The sequence below is a fragment of the Crinia signifera genome, chromosome 4 (assembly GCF_055691185.1).
Source record: "Crinia signifera chromosome 4, ASM5569118v1, whole genome shotgun sequence".
Lineage (NCBI taxonomy): Eukaryota > Metazoa > Chordata > Amphibia > Anura > Myobatrachidae > Crinia > Crinia signifera.
The window spans coordinates 160,374,510-160,395,611 of NC_139220.1; the positions used below are offsets into that span (position 1 = coordinate 160,374,510).

Genomic DNA, 21,102 nt, shown 5'->3' on the forward strand with positions numbered 1-21,102 from the left:
CTGCTCTAAACACATGTACACATGCACATACTTACACAATAGGGGTCATTTTTTGTTGGCATCCAATTATCCTACTAGTATGAATTTAGATTATGGGAGGAAATGGGAGTACATGCAGGAAAACCCACACAAACATGGGCAAAATATACAAACTCCTTGAGGGCCATGGTTGACTGGTGGGAATTAAAATCATGACATCAGTGCTATTAGGTAGTAGGTGGTAATAACCATTATTTATGCACCTATGAGACTATTCTGTATTTAGCATTGAGCACTCTTGACCCTGCCAGCTATCATACACCTGCTGATGTTGCTAATTTGGCCAGCAAATATTTTTTTTTTTTCAGTTAAAGTGTGCGGATTTGCCCAACAGCAAGTTTGGAGTTCCAAACTAAGCTGCAGGTCCCCTCACAACGTAGTTAGCTTCAGCTATATGCAGTACTTACGGTAGCCCAGAATCCATGATTCTTATTTGCAGCCTTATACCAAATGTTTGACATTGCAATGGTCAAAACATTAAAAAAAAGGTTTTTTTTTATGAACTGTTTCATACTTTACCATCCATGTTTACTCCGATTGGGAATGGTAAAGTGTGCCAAGTGCAGCGCCTGCCCCAAACCATGGCATAGAAACCACGTGCACAGGTGTCGACAGTTACACCAATTTTAGTCTAATGTCGACCTTTTGCATGTCAACCTTTTGGTGTCATCCTAAAGACTGTAGACCCTATGATCCATACCTGATCGGGCCATGCCTCTGCAACAGCAGCTTGAACTTGTTGCTGCTAATACGCTTGACCCTAATTACAGTATTTTTTTTTTGTTTCACTGAGTCAGTGAGCTGTATGCCCCCCCCCCCCCCCCCCCCCCCCGCCTGGATCCCACCCATGGATCAGCATTAAACCTGCTGGTCATCAGCAGCAATCTTCAGCGGGGGTAGCGCCGGCGGGGGTAGCGCCCGCACCCATCCCCCCTGGAGCCCGCCCGTGGATTATGATCGGCGGGTGGTGGCTCCCCCCCCCCCAGCTAGTCAGCAATCCGCGGCAGGCGCCCGCTGCTACCCCCTTGCTGGTCAGCCGCAGAGAGGCAATCTGTGGGTAGCGCCTGCACCCCCGGAGCGCGATAATCCGTGGGTGGTGCCCTCTGCCCCCCACCCCCATTGGAGCGGGTGAGGGGGGGGGGGTTGAGCGAGGGGTCATCTGGGGCACTGACAGGGCTTGCACCGGCCCTGGTTATGAAATATGTCGGAAAGCACTTTTTAAACCGCAGTGTAAAGGAAACAACTTTGATCAGAGGGACACAATTTTTTTTCCCCTCACAACCTCCCAGCAATTAGGTTAAGTGTGCTTTGGTGAGTAAATCTTGTTTTTAAAAAAACCTACATTAAAACGATATTTAAAAAAAACGGTACTTCTGTAATATCTGGGCTCCCGTTTTTCTTATGAGACCGCGTCCCCTCGCCACGCTTCAGGCACGGTAGCTCGCTGCGCTCGCCACACTACATAAAATCAACTCCATGCGTAGTTGGATAGTAGGGGTATGAAAAAAATGGGGTGCATTTAACATGGGAGCTCAGATAATACATAAGTACCAAAAAAACATATATACTGTTATTTATTTTAGATTTTTTTGTTTTACTCACTGCTGTAAACAGTGGAGTGGTGACCTTGGGCCTAATTCAGGGATGGGCAGCATACAGGCAGGCAGCATTGAATTTCTGTCTGATCTCTAGGATGGGCATGCAAGAGACATCTCAGTACAAGGCGTCACAGAAAATGTGTAAACTGGAGTAAAGCTGGGTACACATCTATACAATCTGTTTTCTTTCGCGCGTTCGATCGACCATACACGCAATCGACCGTCCACAAACACCAGCCGATATGCGCGTACACACCTATACAATTTTACTTGCGACGTTCGATCTACTCCCATCCAAACAATAGGCAGAAAAAGATTGTACCACTGTACACACTCTCTCAATTCGGGCTATTGACATGTCATATATAAACAAAATTATCATAATGGGCTGGGTTAAGGGCGTACCAAAACAAAATTTACATGTTATGGCAGGAAAATATAATGAGGAAGAGGTAAATGCTTCTTGTTTACATGCTGTAGGAGAGATTATGCGGCTAGTCAATGCCCACTTAGGCGTTCCAGTTTTAGGAGCATAATTGCAAGAATGGCCAGCATATCGATCGAATGTGCATACACACTGCACTTTTGTTCCGATATGGGCCCGTCCGGTCGGATGACTATTAAACAGGACTGAACCTTCGACCGACCAAGTATGGACAGACAAGACCGTTTATCGATTGTACAGCATGAATTGGGAAACAGCATACACACCTATACAATCGAACGCACTTTCATCCGAGATCGAAAGAACGGCCCACGATTGTATAGATGTGTACTCAGCTTTACTTGGTTTTGTAAATCTCAGCTTTAAGGAACTTGTACCTTTCAGGTACCTCAGGATTCTTTTCACTGCAATCCAGTGTTGTCTCCCTGGGTTTATTGCAAACTGGCTTGTGAGTGAGTCAGCACTGCATGTGTGATGTCAGCACTGCATGTGTGATGTCCCAACACTTACATACATCAAACTTCCAACTGCGTTTTGATAAGGAATGTCTTGCATATACTCTATTTCCCCCTGAATAGTTGTTGACATCTTTTTTCTCTTGTCAATGGGAGTACTCACTGGTTTTGAGTCATTCTGCACTTAGAAATTATTGCCTTGGTGTATGTTTGTTGGTAAATTGTTACAGTTCCTTCTTGTAAGTTTTGCACAATTCTCATACCTAATATGTTATTTGCAGGGCCTAAATCTTTTAACTTCAACTTTTGTTGCAGCTGGTGTTTCATGCCAGTAATGTGATTTTCTTGACCTGTCATAAGGAAGTCAGTCACATAGACAGCTATGATAAATAATTTCACCTGTGATATAGGTAATGATCAGTCTCTGACCTAACAAATTTCATCTCTAGTAGTGCTGCATTTAATGTTACATACCAACAACGACCACTTTGCTTAAGGCCTATAGTGATTTATTTAAGAGACATACTTTTCCTGTTTGGAATGCATTCTCATCATAGTGCTCAGGTGGTTCCATATAAATTTATTCTGCCAATTCTCCATTTAGGAATGCAGAGTCACAGTTAAGTTGATATAGCAGTAGATAATGCAGTGTGGCAATTGCAATTACTAATCTCCGAGTGCTGTATCTTGTAACTGGTGAATAGAACTCTCCTTAATCGATTCCTGACCATTGGGTTTGCTTTGTAATGGGCAATTGTCCCATCGGAATTCAACTTCTTGTAGAAGACCTATTAGTTATTAATCGTTTTACGGTTGTATGGCCTATCTACTATAGTCCATGTACTATTTTCATTCAGCGCTGACAGCTCTGTATCAATTGCTGATTTCCACTCTGTCCAATCACTGCTTGACTTGGCTTCTTGGGTGTTTTGAGTTTCACAGTAAGCTATATTTGCATACTCAGAGGCGCAATCAGTAAAGATAATTAAATTTGCCAATGACACTACCATCATTGGCCTCATAAAGGACAGGAACGAATTGGCTTACAGAGAAGAAGTGGACCGATTGGCCTGGCTGCATCCATCTAGAGCTCAACCCACCAAAACTGTTGAGATGGTAGTGGACTTTAGTAAGAAGTGTGTTGGTGTTCCTCCGCTAACAATTGCTGACAGTGTGGTGTCGCCAGTGGACTGCTTCAATTTCCTAGGAACCACAATCTCCTGGGACCTTAAATGGGGGCCCAACACTGATACTATTGTTGGGAAAAGCGCAGCAGAGGCTGTTCTCCCTTGGGCAACTGAGGAAGTTCAAAATCTCACAGAAACTTCTGCTCATCTTCTACTCCGCAATTGTGGAGTCTGTATTGTGCTCCTCGATACTGGTCTGGTACGGCTCCGCCAGCGAGAGAGACAAATGCAGACTCCAAAAGGTAGTCAGAACTGCAGAGAAGATCATCGGGACAGACCTTCCCTCTGTCCAGGACCTGTACCTGTCCAGAGCAAAAAAGCAGGCAACTAGAATAGTCAAGGACCAACTACATCCTGGCCAAGGCGTGTTTAACCTGCTGCCTTCAGGAAAACACTACAGGGCCATTCCCAACAGGTCCACCAGAAGCCTAAAATGTTTATTCCCTCAAGCGGTTCACCTGTTGACACGTGAACTCGTGAACACCTCACTGTCTAGTCATGCCATAACCCTTTTCGCATAATCTAACACTGTGTCTCCTCGGAATAGAGTCCTGTATGACTGTACATGTCCCCCTACCTGTTTATATTGTTTATTGTTTATACTGTATGCTGTTTACTTGTTACCCACCTGGCTGCTGCACAGCAAACTGAAAACAAATTCCTAGTATCCCAAAGTCTATATCTTTACTTTCTTTGCAGTAGCCGAGCATGATGGATTGTTTGGATTTTGGATCTACTGTATTTGCTGGCGTATAAGACTACTTTTTTCCCCTGAAAAACAGGCCTCCAAGTGGGAGGGTCGTCTTATACGCCGGGTGCACTTATATAACAAACTCTATATTTTGAGTGGAAATGTTGGGGGGGTCGTCTTATACACCGGCAAATACGGTAGTTTTTTTTCTTTTCTCTTTCGGTATATGTGCAAAAGCTTTATTTCTGAAGACACAAAGATGACTGACACTTGGCTTTTTCCCGGACCAGGCCTCCAGTGGTTTTTCCTTTAACAGCTACTGTAGGTGCTCGATTCTTTAGGTAAACTGCAGTAGATACTGCTTCTTTTTTTCTACGCCAGCGTCACTCAGCATCATCCGTGCTCTCTCAACAATTGTGCAGTTTGCCTGCTCACTCACGCCATTCTGTACCGGTGTGTAAGAAATGGTTAGTTGATGCTTTATGCCATATTTTCGGCTAACACTTTGTTTTCGTACTCTCCAACATTGAAGGATCTCAGGATCTTTAACTTCAGACCTGTCTGAGTCTCAATTAAGATTTTGTACTCCACAATTTTGCTGACTACTTTACTTTTTTGTTTAATGAAGGACACACATCATTCTTGTAGCATCATAGTTAAGAGTCATAAAGTATCTGTAGCCACTGATCGATTATACTTCCATTGGACCACACACGTCGGTGTGCACTAGAGCTAGTGGTGTCTCTGCTCTACTGACTGACTTGGGAAATAGGTTGCAAGTTTGCTTTCCTTTTATGCAGCTCTCGCACACATATCTTTCAGCTCTGCTCATGGTGATTCCTGTTACCATTCCATCCATCAGTTTGTGGATGTTGTCATATCCCAAATGACTGAAACGTTTGTGCCACAGCTCCATTGATTTGCTGTCATCAGAGGCTGTCATTGTTACGGTTCTCGCCTGGGCTCTGGGTGATACGACAGCTGGCAGGAGGAAAAAGGTCAGGCGTGAGCCCGCAGCTGGGACCGCTGTTTAGAACGGCCACAGCGAAACCTACACTGACTCTGTTGAGTCCCCCGGGCAGATGGAATACCCCTGCAAGTGCTAGGCTTCGCCTGTAGCCGCCGCGTTCGACAGAGCCAGTTAGGCCGGCTCTGACCCCGATGCAGCCAGGTGTTAGGTAAAGACAAGGGGTGAGCAATCGCCAGGGGGTAGCTCAAAAGGATGATCTGGCTAAAGGACCTAGCTGGAAAAAGACCCCTGACTACCGGCACCAGGCCAAGGACGGGAGTTGCGACCCAGTCGCAGACACAAGAGATACAATAGGGAATCTCGGAACAGGGGCACACCAAGGCAAGTGATTCCCCAAAACCGGTTGCAGATGGAAAGGGAAACACCCCTGCCTGATGGAAGCTAGGGTGACAGACAATAACAAAACAGGAGGAACAGCTGGAAAAATGACACAAAGGAATAATGACGGACCCACAGTGGGGAACAGCCACGGCGGGCAAATGAATAATAAAAGATAGAACCACCGGGCTCCAAAGGAGCACTTACGTGACCCACAGGGAGAAGAGGGAAGTGGATCAGGCGCAGGCTCTGGCCCAGGACTGGATGACACGCCAAGCAGACTTGGAAGCAGGAAACCAGGAGAGCACTGGAATTTCCAAAGGAGAACAGCAGGAACCAGAAAGCTCCGGGGTCCGGGTATACAGGCTGATGCTACAGTGAGCAATGAGCTGCAGAGGATAAATCCTGAGATCCAAACAGCAGACGGAACAGGGAACAGGTAGCGAAGCTGAGAGCTGACAGAGTTCTCTCCACAGGAACTAAACATGGGTTAACAGGAAGCTATCACTGGCAGAGTACTGCAGGTGAGCCTGCCCTATAAAGGGCTCAGGTGATTAATTGCACCTGAAGATTCAGGGAGCTCCCAGACTAGTGCTTGATTAGCTTAATTATCTCACAGCCTAGTGGATAAATTAAGCTCCCAGAACACAAAGCTGTAATGGCAACAGACCTGCCACTGGAGGCCACCAGTGAGTCAAAATGCCAACCAGAAACTGACAGAAAAACAGACTGGTTCCTGACAGTCATTGCTGAACACTCCTCTGTGTCCAGGACATGCAGTTGGTTTCATCGGGTTGCTGAAGCAATTGCAGTCCCTCTTATTATGCACCATACACCCGCCCTTTGCAAAAATGACTCTGTAACCTTTTTCTTCTAAAACAGATGAGGTTTCTTCCCAAATCTGGCACAGATATCACATCTTGGATTTATGTAACAACTGTTTCTCCTCCAATTCTAAAACGTACAGTAATTGCCCCAACGTCTGATGCAGTAAGGACCTTTTTACGATCCCTCTAACTGTAGTGGGTATAGGTGTCAAAGAATTGAACCAATGTTGATTTCAGCTAAAATGCCTAGTGCAGGCATGTCCAAACTATGGCCCTCCAGCTGTTGTAAAACTACAAGTCCCATCATGCCTTGCCACCGTTTTGCTATTAGGGAATGCTAAACCTATGGCAAGGCATGCTGGAATGTGTAGTTTCAGAACAGCTGGAGGGCCACAGTTTGGACATGCCTTGCCTAGTGGCTTCCGAGTCCACGTACCACCAATCTTTACTGTAGTTGTCTGTTATTTTCAGCGCTGACTCGTCCTTTTTGTCATGCCACTTCTGCACACTACTGGTATTTTTCTTCTTGTAGTCTAAAGCTTTGTGTCCTATCTTATGACATACAAAACACTTGAACTTGTGCTTCTTAGGTTCCGCGCCCTTTGCGACCAAGGCAGAACCCCCAGCTATGGTCTTGATGGGAATACGGTCCTGGAACTGCAATAGCTTGGCTCTTACAATTTCAGTCTTTAGCTTTTTATCGTTTGACTTTAAAGCTGCCCATACACGTACCAATTACCCGGTACTTTTTGTGCTAAAATAGCATCGCATCCCATGCACAACATATGCACAACGATGCTATTTTAGCACAAAAACTACCGGGTAATTGGTACGTGTGTGGGCAGCTTAAGACAACTACTAAGCATCAGATTCTGCAGCATTACCATCACTACTTCTTCCTCATCTAACTGTGCTTCCATAGATGCCAACTGCTGAGCTATCAACAAGATCTTGTTGATGTAGTCGTTCATATACTTTCAGGCACTCAACTTCCTTCCGTATAGCATGCGCCTCAAACTAATTCTCATCAGAACTTTATCTTCATACGCACTTTGCAGGGCAGTCCACATGTCCTTGGCCGATACTTTCCCACTAATGAAGGATTAGATATGCTGCTCCACAGCTAAACCTATCCTTGCAATGGCTCTGTCTACCTTGTCTGGGTTTGGAGTTTCTCCTGGCTGTGCCATCACCTTCCATAACTTTTCCTCTTAAGCTGTATTTCCATGGGGAACTTCCATGTGGTGTAGTTCTCCGAGCCTTTTAGCTTAGCCAATCTCATACTGTGCCATGTGTTAACTCTTCTATAAAATGTCACTTTAAGACTTGTCTTTGTGTTCTTTTATATATTCAGTGCTATCACGGGTACTTTAGAGACGAATCTTCCAAACATGCAGGTCTGGGCCCACAACCTTTTGCGGTGCTTGTAGAGTTGGATGACACACTTTTTGGAAACGTAACCAGGAATGTAGTTTATTGTGGCATGCACAGAGTTAAAGAATAGTGAAAGGGGTCAGTTGCAGGTATGCAGTATATAGCAGTGTAATATCACAGGCAGGTGTACTGGGTGTATAGTGCAGAAACTGTACTTATCGTTATTCTGCAGCAGGGACTGGAAGTATGGAGGTCTCTCTGGCAGGCTTGAAGCTGTGGTATGTGAGGGCAGAGGGTCTAGCACTCCAGTGCCATGCACAGGGATGCTGGCAGTGATTGACAGCCGGGGCTCAGGACACACTGCAGGGTTAAAGCAACATCCTGTCAGACTCTCCTTCATCTCAGCACAGCGCGGGACACTTTCTCTGAAGGTGCGCTGTCTCCTCACACTCTAACTGGGGGGGGGGGGGCAGAAGGCAGCAGTTTTGCCTAGGGTGCCGGGAGAAGCCCGGAGAGGAGACCAAATGCTGCAGGCCGGGGGCCAGGGAGCATTAGGGCAGAAAACTCCACAATTTGTGGGTCCATCAAAAGAGGATGGGGCTAAAATTATGCAAATTGCATCATTTTTGGCCCACCCCTTCCCCATAAGAGCCACAAATTACAAAATTTGTTTCAGCTGCTCCGGGGTGATGCAGGAGACTTGCTCACCTTTCTAGGAGGCTGGGAGAGGGACTCGATTATAGGGAGCCTCCTAGCCATTCAGGGAGGGTGGGCAACCATGCTCTGTCCCACAGTGATGGCAAAGAGATGGTCTCCTCTGAAGTGATGCCCCCTATGCAAAGGCTAATATGGAAACCTTAAATGTTGGGAGGTGTGCCCATCTTTCTCCCCTCCACTGTGAGGGATCCAACTGGATTCCTCACAGCAACCCCCATGGCACAAGCCACTTGACATATGCACAAATAGGACTCTGGAGTCCTAAACTTGGAAATCTCATCATCCTAAAGGACTGCTCTTACCACCTTTGCTAAAATCTTCATGTGAACGCCAAGATGCATCCCAGTGACCAACTGAAGTAAAATTTGCTTCTTAACTTTATGTTCCCACAAAGATCCGATTGTTAGCTATAGAGGCTGCAGGAATATGACAGGAGGATTTCTACCTAGTTTGGCAAAGAGACCCCACAGGCTTTGCATTGACAGAAGCTGATTGGTCGCTTGTTGCTCTCTCCAAGGCTTGAAATCTCTCTCCCATGGAAACTATGACATAAGTTGACTTGAAACCGAAAGCAAGTAGTTAAGCAACTAAAGGGAGCGTGGCTAGAAAACCTCCTAGTCCTCTCCCAGCAGAGATTGGGTTAAAGAGTCACAACACAGGGCTACTGCTGCTGGCTGGCTGGCTGCAGAGGGAAGGGGAGGAGAGGGAGACAGGCAGCAGCGCTACTAGTAGTGTACACAGGTCATGTGACTGGGGAAACACAAAGCTCCGGGCTGCACTTCCCGACACAGAGCTGCAGCGAGGACTACCCAGCTAGTGTGTTAGTGCCAACAGCCATAGAGAGCACTGACACTGCTGCTACCTACTACTGCAGCAGGAAGGGGGAGAACAAGGCGAGGAGAAAGTGCAGTGAGAAAGGAGGCGCTGCTGCTGGGAGTGTGGGAGGAAATGAGAAGAGGGTGTAATTGAGTTGATAGAGAGCAGCCCACACTGAGGAGGGGGTGGCAAGTCCTTTATGGTGAGAGAGGCAGGCAGCAGGAGCGGGCTGTATGCATGCTGCAGGAGACGCATCTCCCAGGAGACTAGACTAGCTACTGAGCCAGGTGACACCGCAGTCATCCCCCCCGAACCCCGCCGCCCGCTGCGCCAGCCATGTCTTTGCCGCTTCCCAAGAAAGGCTTCTACAGGCAGGACATCAACAAGACCGTATGGGAGGTGAAGGAGAGGTACAGGGACCTGGTGGCTGTTGGATCTGGAGCTTATGGCGCTGTCTGGTGAGTCAGTGTCTCCCCCTTTCTGCTCACTGCACCTGGCTAACATGCCCCACCTAGAGGAGCACTCCCCCACCTGGCGCAGGGCGGTATTACACCTATAGTGCCCCCGGGACATCCTGTGTGATAGTATCATGTACTGTAGGCAAGAGCAGCCAATGGGCTCCCACCATCTACACATTGGCCTTTGATACTAATATAGTAGTAAGTGTTGAGCAGAAGACCTGTAACTGCACTGCGGGTGCTGCTGCCCCATATACAGGAACACGCTAGTTTCAGTTTGTCATGTATTGGCAGCAAGTATTGTGATCGCCTCTGTGCAGTATACAGAATATTGCCATTAATTATGCGTCTACCTGTCACTCGCTACAGTTGTGCAGCATATTTTAGCGAGAGAGTGGACTTCGGTCTCCTATTACTGCTACATTAATGTTTCAGAATCCAGTCTCCTTTCATATGGATAATTGTATTGATTTTCTTAAGTGCCCTGTCTGGTTCCATACATGTTAAACCCATTTGCCTTTGATTTGCAATTAGGATTTAATTGATGAATACTTGTCTTTACCTATTATGCTTTGTCTGGCTTTCTGTTTCTAATGTACTTTTATTCTTTATAGTTAAATGTTACGCAATCCGTCTGCTTTTTTCTCCATTTGACAGAATGACCCTGAAAAGACCAGCATTTAATTTCTGAATGTTGCAGCTCTGTTTCATACTGATTGTAGAGTTTAATGCAGTGGTTCTGTAGAAGAAAGCAATATGAAAATCCTCTCTAAAATAAATCAAGCATTCCATACAGTTAATGATTTAAATCATGCTGAAACTGCAAAGGGTTTATATGGTTTAATGTAATTGTATGTCAGGTATTTCATAGGCCTGGGCTGGGTCTTTTTGCTGCCAATTTCAGTTTCTAGAATGGCGTACAGGTATCATATTTCCAGCCTCCGGGCAGTTTAGTTTTATGACACCTGGCTACCAACAAGGTAAAGTGGAGATCTGCAAATATTTTGATTGAGCAGTGGAGTGTGTTTCTTTATCATCTATTAAATGTCACAGTGGGTAGCACTTTCACCTCATACCCCGTACACACGGTGCGATTAGGGTTAGGTTTCTATTCGATATTGACTATATAGTCAAAATCGAATAGACATTGACCGGTTTTGATGCCGATTTCATACTGATGCATGTCATTGAAATCGAATAGAAATATAGACTGTGCAGGCAATATAGATCTGTACTATATAAACCAAACTGAATGTGTACACTACGCTGTGTGATTCGATCCCGATCAAATCTGGATTGAATAGAAAATGAATCACACTGTTTGTGTACAGGGCTTATGGCTTGCAGATTGAATTTCAACCAGGACATGCTTTTTGAAAGTTAATGGCATGGCTTCCCTCCGCAGTCCCCGAAATCATAATAGTAGTTTACTTGGTGGTAGACAAATATGACCATAGAGTGAGTGTTTGTATGGTAGATAATTTATGTTGGCTGCAAGCTTCACACAGGCAGAGACTGATGCAATATTAATCATTCTCTGTAAAGGTCTGCGTAACATGTTCAGAGGTACTGTATATCAATAAAAATGAAGAATAATGCTAGCACAACACTTTTTATGGCTTACATTCATTAGAATGTTGCTCATCGATCCTGCTATGGTCCTGTAAATGTCTGCATTACATTTCCAGTCAGTGCTGACCTCGTAAGGTCCATACACACTCAGGGTTTTTGCCCAGCGTGTATGGATAACGATTATGGGGAAAATCGCTGGGCTGAAAAATGCTCTGTGCATACACAATGAGCGTTTTTCACCCATGTCATCTAATTTCCCGGGGTGGATGGCTTTCCATAGCGAGGCGCCGTGGAAAGACGTCCACTCCCTCATCTGCTAGTAATACCAGAAGATGAGCGTCCAGGGCAGCGATGATGCGGGAGCGTGCATCAGTGCTCACTGTTCAACGCTGCCCAGTACACACTGGGCTGCTTTCAAGTCGCTCAAATGAGTAAACCGAGCAACTTTCAGATGAAAGTCGCCCAGTGTGTATGGGCCTTTAGCTGTTTATGTTTAGGTAGGACTTTGTGTGTGTGTGTATGTATATATATATATATATATATATATATATATATATATATATATATATATATATATATATATATATATATATATATATATATATATATATATATATATATATATATATTATAGCTCAAATACATCATAGTTTAAAATAATCAGCTTGCCAGCACATTGATATCACATTGGAAACCGCGTGGAAGAACGTTGGACCTCGCAGGAACAGACACCACTGGATACGGTGCCCACGCCGGGAAGTTCAGTCCCCACACTGGTGTCGGATGTTAGACGCTGGAGGATCAACAGCAATGATGCGTTAGGACCTCTGGCACGGTGTCTGTTCCTGCGAGGTCCAACGTTCTTCCACGCTGTTTCCGATGTGATATCGATGTGCTGGCAAGCTGATTATTTTAAACTATGATGTATGTGAGCTTATATTTCGAGTACATTTGGTTTCATTTTATATACTCACTTGTGCGCTCTCTCCTTTTTTGCAAAACTATCGGTAACCCGTGGTGAGGGTTTGGAGCTAAAGCTGCACACATCTTGGGATTAATATTGGGATCCTGATTTGAAAACAATCAGAACATTTCGCCTGGTATCTTTTCTCTATATATAAATATAGTTTTAATAATCAATCAGGCACTCATAGGACTTGCACAGCTATAGAAACAATCAGACTCTGAGGTCTTTGAGTTGTCAGCATGTCAGCAGCGTTTCAAGCTTTACTCGCTTTTCATCAGGCTCATATGACATACAAACATGACGTGCTTAAATCGCCGCCAGGGTCTCTCCCTGATGAAGTCACACCACCTCCAACGCACACCAGCTCAGTCACCAGGCCGGGCAGACGGTTGCCAAGCAACCTTAATACACAAAGTGAAAAAGTGCATATAAACAAAACCTATGAATAAAAACAGTCATAAAGAGAAAAATATGACAATACCAAGATGCATCTATGAGAATGTCTGTGGTTATATATCAGCACTGCAATAATTTCAGAAACATAACAATAATTAAATAATAGAATGTTCACAATTCTGGCGGGTGGACTAAATAAATAATTGAAAAAATATCTAGTAAAAAAATGTATCTCCGACTCGCCACTCAATAGCAATGTGTGTAACTGACAGAAAGACCACTATGCCGTCTGGCAATAGTAAAAGACACACAAGAAAAACACAAATATGTAGAACTAATCAGTGTCAACACAGCAGTGAGGTGGAGGTAAGGTGATTTAAGCATGTCATATGAGCCTGATGAAAAGCAAGTAAAGCTTTAAACGTTGCTGACAACTCAAAGACCTCAGAGTCTGTTTGATTCTATGGCTGTGCAAGTCCTATAGGTGCCCATACACGTACCAATTACACAGTACTTTTTGTGCTAAAATACCATCGTTGTGCATGCGATGCAATACTATTTTAGCACAAAAAGTACCGGGTAATTGGTACATGTATGGGCACCTTTAGATTGATTTTCCATTGTGTTACCTGGTTTTACCAGGTGTTGTGTGCACTAAGGCCATTGATGCATTTATCTCCCTGTGAGTGCCTGTCCTTCTATCTATCTATCTATCTATCTATCTATCTATCTATCTATCTATCTATCTATCTATCTATCTATCTATCTATCTATCTATCTATCTATCTATCTAGAAACATCTGGGATTCACACACTTTCACTGGATTATGATAATGGATGCCGGTCCAAGGTTGCTTAAATAGGAAAACTGTGTATCTTCAATGATACAGATAGGACAGCACTCCTCTTTTAAGTAAAGACTTATAACTCCTTTATTGATGAACGTCATCCATGCAGGGCAATACGTAAGAGTCAATAGTTACAGCACCTGAATAGTGGGACACCTCAAATTCACCCATCCATATTCTGGCTGTATAGCAGGTTATGTGGCAGTCGACGGTTCCATTTTGACATGTCTTGCCTTTTATCCAGTCAGTCTGGATATAGCCAACTGAAGACTATCATACCAGTCCCAGGCCAGCATACATTTATCCTGTCTACAGATTGCTTTCAGTTTCAATAAGAAAACAGTTTTCAAGTGACTCTTTGGATGCTGCATTATTTTCTAGAACAAAAATCCATGAATGTAAATTCATCTTGCAGTGATTCAGACCCTCCTACATATGCTGCTTTCCCACTGCCTACACGGGTAATGACCCGTTTTTTTTAAACGGGTAAGAGCCATAAAGACTCTTTCCCACTGCAGCTTTTAAACGGTAAATTACCGTTTAAAAGCTGTTTTTGTCACATTCACACTTACCCGTTTAAAAACCCGTTTAAGCAGTGTAAAGATAGGGGGAGGGAGAATTTTTAAAAAAAAAACGGCGTGGGGTCCCCCCCACTGCCGTAACCAGCACCAGGCTGAAAGAGCCGGGCTGGTAATAAAAAATCAGGAAACCCGACAAATAGGGGTTCCCTGATTTTTTACAACCAGCCCCAGGCTCCAGGTCCGGGGCTGGTTCCCAAAATACGGGGGACAAAATGACTAGGGGTCCCCCGTATTTTAAGAACCAGCCCCGGGCACAACCAGCCAGCAGGGTAATGCCACAGCCGGGGGACACTTATGATATAAGTTCCCGCGGCCAAAGCATTAACCCTACCGACCAGTCAGCCTGGCCAGGGGCCCTGGGGGAGTGGGGACCCCCCCAATAAAGGGGTCCCCCCCCTCCAGGACTTACCTGACCAGGCTGAAGCCTGGTGCTGTCCTCGATGCCCCTGGGCGGTGGGCATCGAGCTGATGGTATGGTGTAAAAAATAGAATAAAAACCATTGTCTTTTACTGGTGAACTATGAGTCCCAGCAAGCCTCCCCCGCAAGCTGGGACTTGGAGAACCACAAGTCCCAGCCTGCGGGGCATTAAAGGGCCCGCTGGGTCTTGTAGTTCCACAGTAAAAGAAAGAGTTAAATAAACACACTGACACACGTGAAAAATAAAAGTTTAATACATACATAACACATACATACTGATACTTACCTATCTTGAGCCCGTAGGTAGCCCTGGTCCTGATGTCCTGGTCCGTGTCGGCGTCTGTATCCATGTCGGCATCCCTGTCGGCGACGGCGTCGGCGGTCCGGAGTCCGAAGAAATCCATTTGGGAAGCTGTGGAAGGAAACCATACTCACCTGTCCCAGCGCGACGTAGTCCAGGTAAGGTCTTTGCAAAAAAAACAAACCGAACACCCGAACCAAGCGAACAGGCAGAGAGCCGCACAGTGTTTGTTTACATCGTGCGGCTCCGCCCCCGAATGCCGCTATTGGCCGCTAGGCCGCAAGGCGGCCAATAGCGGCATTCGGGGGCGGAGCCGCACGATGTAAACACACCGTGCGGCTCTCTGCCTGTTCGCTTGGTTCGGGTGTTCGGTTTGTTTTTTTTGCAAAGACCTTACCTGGACTACGTCGCGCTGGGACAGGTGAGTATGGTTTCCTTCCACAGCTTCCCAAATGGATTTCTTCGGACTCCGGACCGCCGTCGCCGTCGCCGACAGGGATGCCGACATGGATACAGACGCCGACACGGACCAGGACATCAGGACCAGGGCTACCTACGGGCTCAAGATAGGTAAGTATCAGTATGTATGTGTTATGTATGTATTAAACTTTTATTTTTCACGTGTGTCAGTGTGTTTATTTAACTCTTTCTTTTACTGTGGAACTACAAGACCCAGCGGGCCCTTTAATGCCCCGCAGGCTGGGACTTGTGGTTCTCCAAGTCCCAGCTTGCGGGGGAGGCTTGCTGGGACTCATAGTTCACCAGTAAAAGACAATGGTTTTTATTCTATTTTTTACACCATACCATCAGCTCGATGCCCACCGCCCAGGGGCATCGAGGACAGCACCAGGCTTCAGCCTGGTCAGGTAAGTCCTGGAGGGGGGGGACCCCTTTATTGGGGGGGTCCCCACTCCCCCAGGGCCCCTGGCCAGGCTGACTGGTCGGTAGGGTTAATGCTTTGGCCGCGGGAACTTATATCATAAGTGTCCCCCGGCTGTGGCATTACCCTGCTGGCTGGTTGTGCCTGGGGCTGGTTCTTAAAATACGGGGGACCCCTAGTCATTTTGTCCCCCGTATTTTGGGAACCAGCCCCGGACCTGGAGCCTGGGGCTGGTTGTAAAAAATCAGGGAACCCCTATTTGTCGGGTTTCCTGATTTTTTTAATACCAGCCCCGGCTCCTTCAGCCTGGTGCTGGTTACAGCAGTGGGGGGGGACCCCATGCCGTTTTTTTTTTTTAACGGGTAAAGGGCTACCCCTTTCCCACTGCCGAAAAAACGTCTCTTACACGGTAAAAACACTGCTTTTTACTCGGTTAACAAATACCGGTATTTGTTAACCGTGTAAAGCAACCTGGAGCTTTCCCACTGCAGCTCTAGCCGTTTAAAAAGGCTAAAAAAATGGCATTTTACCGTGTAAAGCCTGCAGTGGGAAAGGGGTAATAGATAAAGCTGTGCCACATAATATACAGGAAGAAACAGCATGGCTAATTATCATGTGATTTATTTATTTATTAACAGTTTCTTATATAGCGCACACATATTCCGCAGCGCTTTACAAAGAATATTTGTCCATTCACATCAGTCCCTGCCCCAGACACACACACACACACACACACACAAATTTGTTGGGAGACAATTAACCTACCAGTATATTTTTGGATTGTGGGAGGAAACTGGAGTAAACTCACGCAAGCATGGGGAGAATATACAAACTCCACACAGTTAGGGCCACGGTGGGAATCAAACCCATGACCTCAGTCCTGTGAGGCAGTAATGCTAACCATTACACCATCCGTGCTGCCACATATTTTATTTTTATTCTTTTAATAAATGTTTTTGCATATTGGGAGTATTGCATCTCCAGCAGATAATTGTCAATAGTGTGTCTATCTATCTAGGCTTGAAATTTTTTTGAGACAGGGTCAGGTGACAGGTGAAAAGGTGATGGGGGCAAAAGGGGGTGAGGAGACAGGAGGAGTTGATGGGTGTGCACATGGGGCAGAGCGAGAGGGTATAAGGTGATTGTACGAGAGTGGGTGAGGTTGAAAGGGTCACTTGAAATGTGACAGGATGAAGGGATGACAGGTGGAAGAGGAGAGGGTGGGGAGATGACGCAGGCATCATTCTTACCAACAGGCCTCCCGTTCACTGGTGGCAGGCTCTCCATCTCCCCAGTGTCAGCCACCGCTGCTTTAATCTCTCCTGCACCGCTCGCCACTGCTGCTTTGTTTTCCCCAGTGCCACCCACCGTGCCTGATCCCCGACATAGGCCAACGCTTCTCCCTGCTGGTGCCTTGGTTTGGATTTCACCTTGTCTCGCTGCTTCTGGGGAAAGAGGACTGAGGACAGAACTTTTAAAAGTCCTGAAACTGAGAGAGGGGAGGCTGGGCACCGCTTTCTTCCAGGAGGGGGGGGTCAGGCGCTGGTGCCATTTAGGAGGCTGATGAGGCCGGCATTGCTGCTGACTTCCAGCAAGAGAGGGGGTCAGGTGCTGGTGCCTACGCTGCTGCGGCTGGCTCACTTACGAGGGGGAGTCAGGACTCAGGCACAAGTGCCTGCGCTGCCGCGGCTCACTTAGGAGGGGGAGAGGAAGGGGTCAGGCGTCGGTGCCTATGCTGCTGGCTGTCTGTTAGGAGGGGAGGGCAGATGCCGGTGCCTGCACTGCCGCGGGTCACTTAGGAGGGGGAGAGGGGAGGTGGGCACTGGTGCCTGCGCTGCCGTGGCTGGCTCATTTAGGAGGGGGTCGCCAGGAAGCAGAATCTGGTCGGCATGGCACCCTGGCGCCCGGTATTTGTCAATCCCTGATATATTTATTATTATTTTATTTTACTTTTTTACACATACACAAAATTTTGGGGTCACCCAGACCATTTCTTCTTTTACATGAAAACTGACTTTTATTATCATGAGTTGCAAAATGAATAGCATATATATTCAAGACATTGGCAAGGTTAGCAGTAATGACTTTTATCTGAAATAATCATTTTGTCCTTCAGGCTTTGTTTTCGTCAAACAATGCTCCTTTTGCAGCAATTACAGCATTCAATAACTTAGGCATTTTAGCTGTTAAATTGAAGTAATCTGAAGAAATTTCACCCCACACTTCATGAAGCACCTCCCACAGTTTAGATTGGCTTGATGGGCACTTCTTGCCTGCCCAACGGCCAAGCCGCTCCTGCAACAGCTCAATGGGGTCAGATCTAGTGGCTGCGCTGGCCACTCCATTGCAGATAGAATGCCAGCTGCCTGTTTCTTCCCTAAATAGTTCTTGCATAATTTGGAGGTGTGCTTTGGGCCATTGTCCTGTTGGAGGAAATTGGCTCCAATTGCTGTCTACAGGGTATGGCATTGTGTTGCAAAATGGAGTGTTAAGTCCCCCATACATTAGTCCGACTTGTCCTAGGGACAAGTCGGACCTGATTTCCCCTGCAGCTCCCGGGAGGGGGACACACGATTAGGCACTTGATGTGCCAAGGTTTGCACAATCTCTGTTTGGATGAGAGAGGTCTCAGCTAATCAATGGCTTGCTAGTCATCTGTATGGGCGTTTTTTTGTTTTTTTTCAAGTTATCTGTTCCTCCCGTCTCCTGCCGCTGCCCGGCAGCCAGCGTCTTCACGTTCTCCCTGTCCGGCGCCCTGCTCCTGCTGTCACTTCACCGCAACAGCTTCCTCCTACCCGGCTCCCTATGAAACACACCACCCCCACCCCCTGCTCAGCTCTCTATTAGCCGGTATCTCCCAGCTGCTGCCGTCCCCTGCATGGCTCCGGGGCCGGGCTGCACATAAGATTTAGCAAATCTTATGTGCAGCCCGTCCGACCTCCTGACCCCGATCCGATGTGCACAGGACCGTGGATCGGACGGTATGTCTACAAGTGTGATTTCGGTCGATTTCACGCCCCGATTCATCCGAATCGGGTGAAATCGTGCCCAAATCGCATAGTGTATATAGCCTTCCTTATTTAAAATCCCTTTTACCTTGTACAAATCTCCCACTTTAACAGCACCAAAGCAGCTCCAGACCATCACAGCCTCTTTTCACTTGTTCTGCGTCTCACAAATGTTAATCTATGTGATCCAAACACCTGAAACTTTGATTTGTCTGTCCGTAACACTTTTTTCAAATCTTCCTCTGTCCAATGTCTGTGTTCTTTTGCCCATATTAATCTTTTCCTTTAATTGGCCAGTCTCAGATATGGCTTTTTCTTTGCCACTCTGCCTAGAAGGCCAGCATCCCAGAGTCACTTTTTCACTGTAGATGTTGACACTGGCATTTTACGGGTGCCATTTAATACAGCTGCCAGTTGAGGACCTGTGAGACATCTCTTGCTTAAACTAGAAATTCTAATGTACTTGTCTTGCTCAGTTGTGCACTGTGGCCTCCCACTTCTCTTTCTACTCTGGTTAGAGCCTGTTTGTGCTGTTTTCTGAAGGGAGTATTACACACCGTGTTAGGAAATGTTCAGTTTTTTTTGTCAATTTCTCTCATGGAATAGCCTTCATTTCGAAGAACAAGAATAGACTGTCGAGTTTCACATGGAAGTTCTCTCTTTCTTGTCATTTCGAGAGTATAATCCCACAAATGTGATGCTCCAGATACTCAACTAGCTTAAAGGAAGGCCAGTTTTATAGCTTCTCTAACAAGCAAACCCATTTTCAGCTGTGATTAACATAATTGCACAAGGGTTTTCTAATCATCTAGTCTTATAACGCGATTAGCAAACACAATGTACCATTAGAACACTGTAGTGGTGGTTGATTAAAATGTACCTCTATTCACCTATGACCTATGTACAGTAGATATTCCTTTTAAAAAAACAGATGTTTGCAGCTAGTATAGTCATTTACCACATTAACATGTATAGAGTATATTTCTGATTAATTTAGTGTTATCTTCACTGAAAAAAACAGTGCTTTTCTTTAAAAAAAAATAAGGACATTTCGAAGTGACCCCAAAATTTTGAATGGTAGTGTATATATTTGTAATGATTGTGGCACTTGTATAAATTAACCCAATATATCTGGTGTTTTCATGCTTTTTTAGCCTGTACATACGTAGCAGACATTGCAGTCACCAACTTCCTGTCAAATTAGCATTCATATACTTTATAAATGCTTCTCACAGACATACATATATCTTCTAGTGTGACAGGAACTTGGCTTTGTTTACACCGTCTGCTGTGTGCAGACAAACAGTGTATGTTAACAGCAGGTTCAATATGTGGGTATTTAAAGTTTTAAGGTTCGTAGCCCCTGTGTTGCTGCTCTTCTGTTTCCATCTCTTTACTTAATCATTCAAAATAGTTTTTGAAATTTTCTTAAATATAGTAAAATTTGGAAATTTTTGGGAACAAATGAAACATGGAAAATAGACTAAAATGGTCTTTCAGACAATTGGTTAAATCTATTTATGCAGATGACTGCTTTTGTCCATTTTCCAACTTTTGGGAGCAAACGGTTGATTGTAATTTGTTCCCAAAATGTCCAGATTTTCATTTCCAGCCAGCCAGATTGAAAAGATAATCTTCTAGTGTGTATGAGCTTTATGCTTCACCATCATGAGATGCATTCCTACTGTGTAGATATTTTTCCACTTCATGTAACATTGGAACTGCCTGCTCCAACAGTGGTCACTGTGCTCCTTCATTTCTGTTGTAGAGCACCCACATATCTTTGAAACTTGCCACTTTTAAAATAGCTGCAGAAGTGGGTGTAAGCTAGATCAGCAGTGAGCTGCAATCTCTGTGACTGCATTTTCTTGTTGGTCTGTATGTGTTCGACAGTAATTAGGTTGACAGGCAAAAGGTCAGCACATGAAAAGGGTCAACATTCGTTAGGTCTTCATGTTCAAAAGATTGACACAAGCAATACATCGACATGAAAAAGGTCAACATTAGTTTTTCATGTTGTTGTTTTTTGTTTTTAACAAAAAAAAAAAAAAGTGTTTTTTTTTCCGTATTCAACTATCCACGTGGACATAGATGGAGAATATAATAGTGTAGTGAGTGAAGTTTGCCATGCCATTGGACGCAGTACACTTATACGGTGCTTATGTCAACATAGGG

The 21,102-nt window shown here is 45.4% G+C and overlaps 1 protein-coding gene across 2 annotated transcripts in view; it reads left to right on the forward strand.

Annotated features, from left to right (window-relative positions):
* Positions 1–9,397: 9,397 nt before the first annotated feature.
* The window catches only part of MAPK12 (mitogen-activated protein kinase 12), a 118,858-nt gene continuing 107,153 nt past the window's right edge, over positions 9,398–21,102 (forward strand). Inside the window, exon 1 of one of the 2 annotated variants that reach the window (XM_083182869.1) lies at positions 9,398–9,955. In XM_083182869.1, the coding sequence (XP_083038995.1) occupies positions 9,834–9,955 (122 nt within the window). In that variant the 5' untranslated portion in view covers positions 9,398–9,833. The remainder of the gene's footprint in view (positions 9,956–21,102) is intronic. The other variant, XM_083182870.1, reaches the window with a different exon arrangement.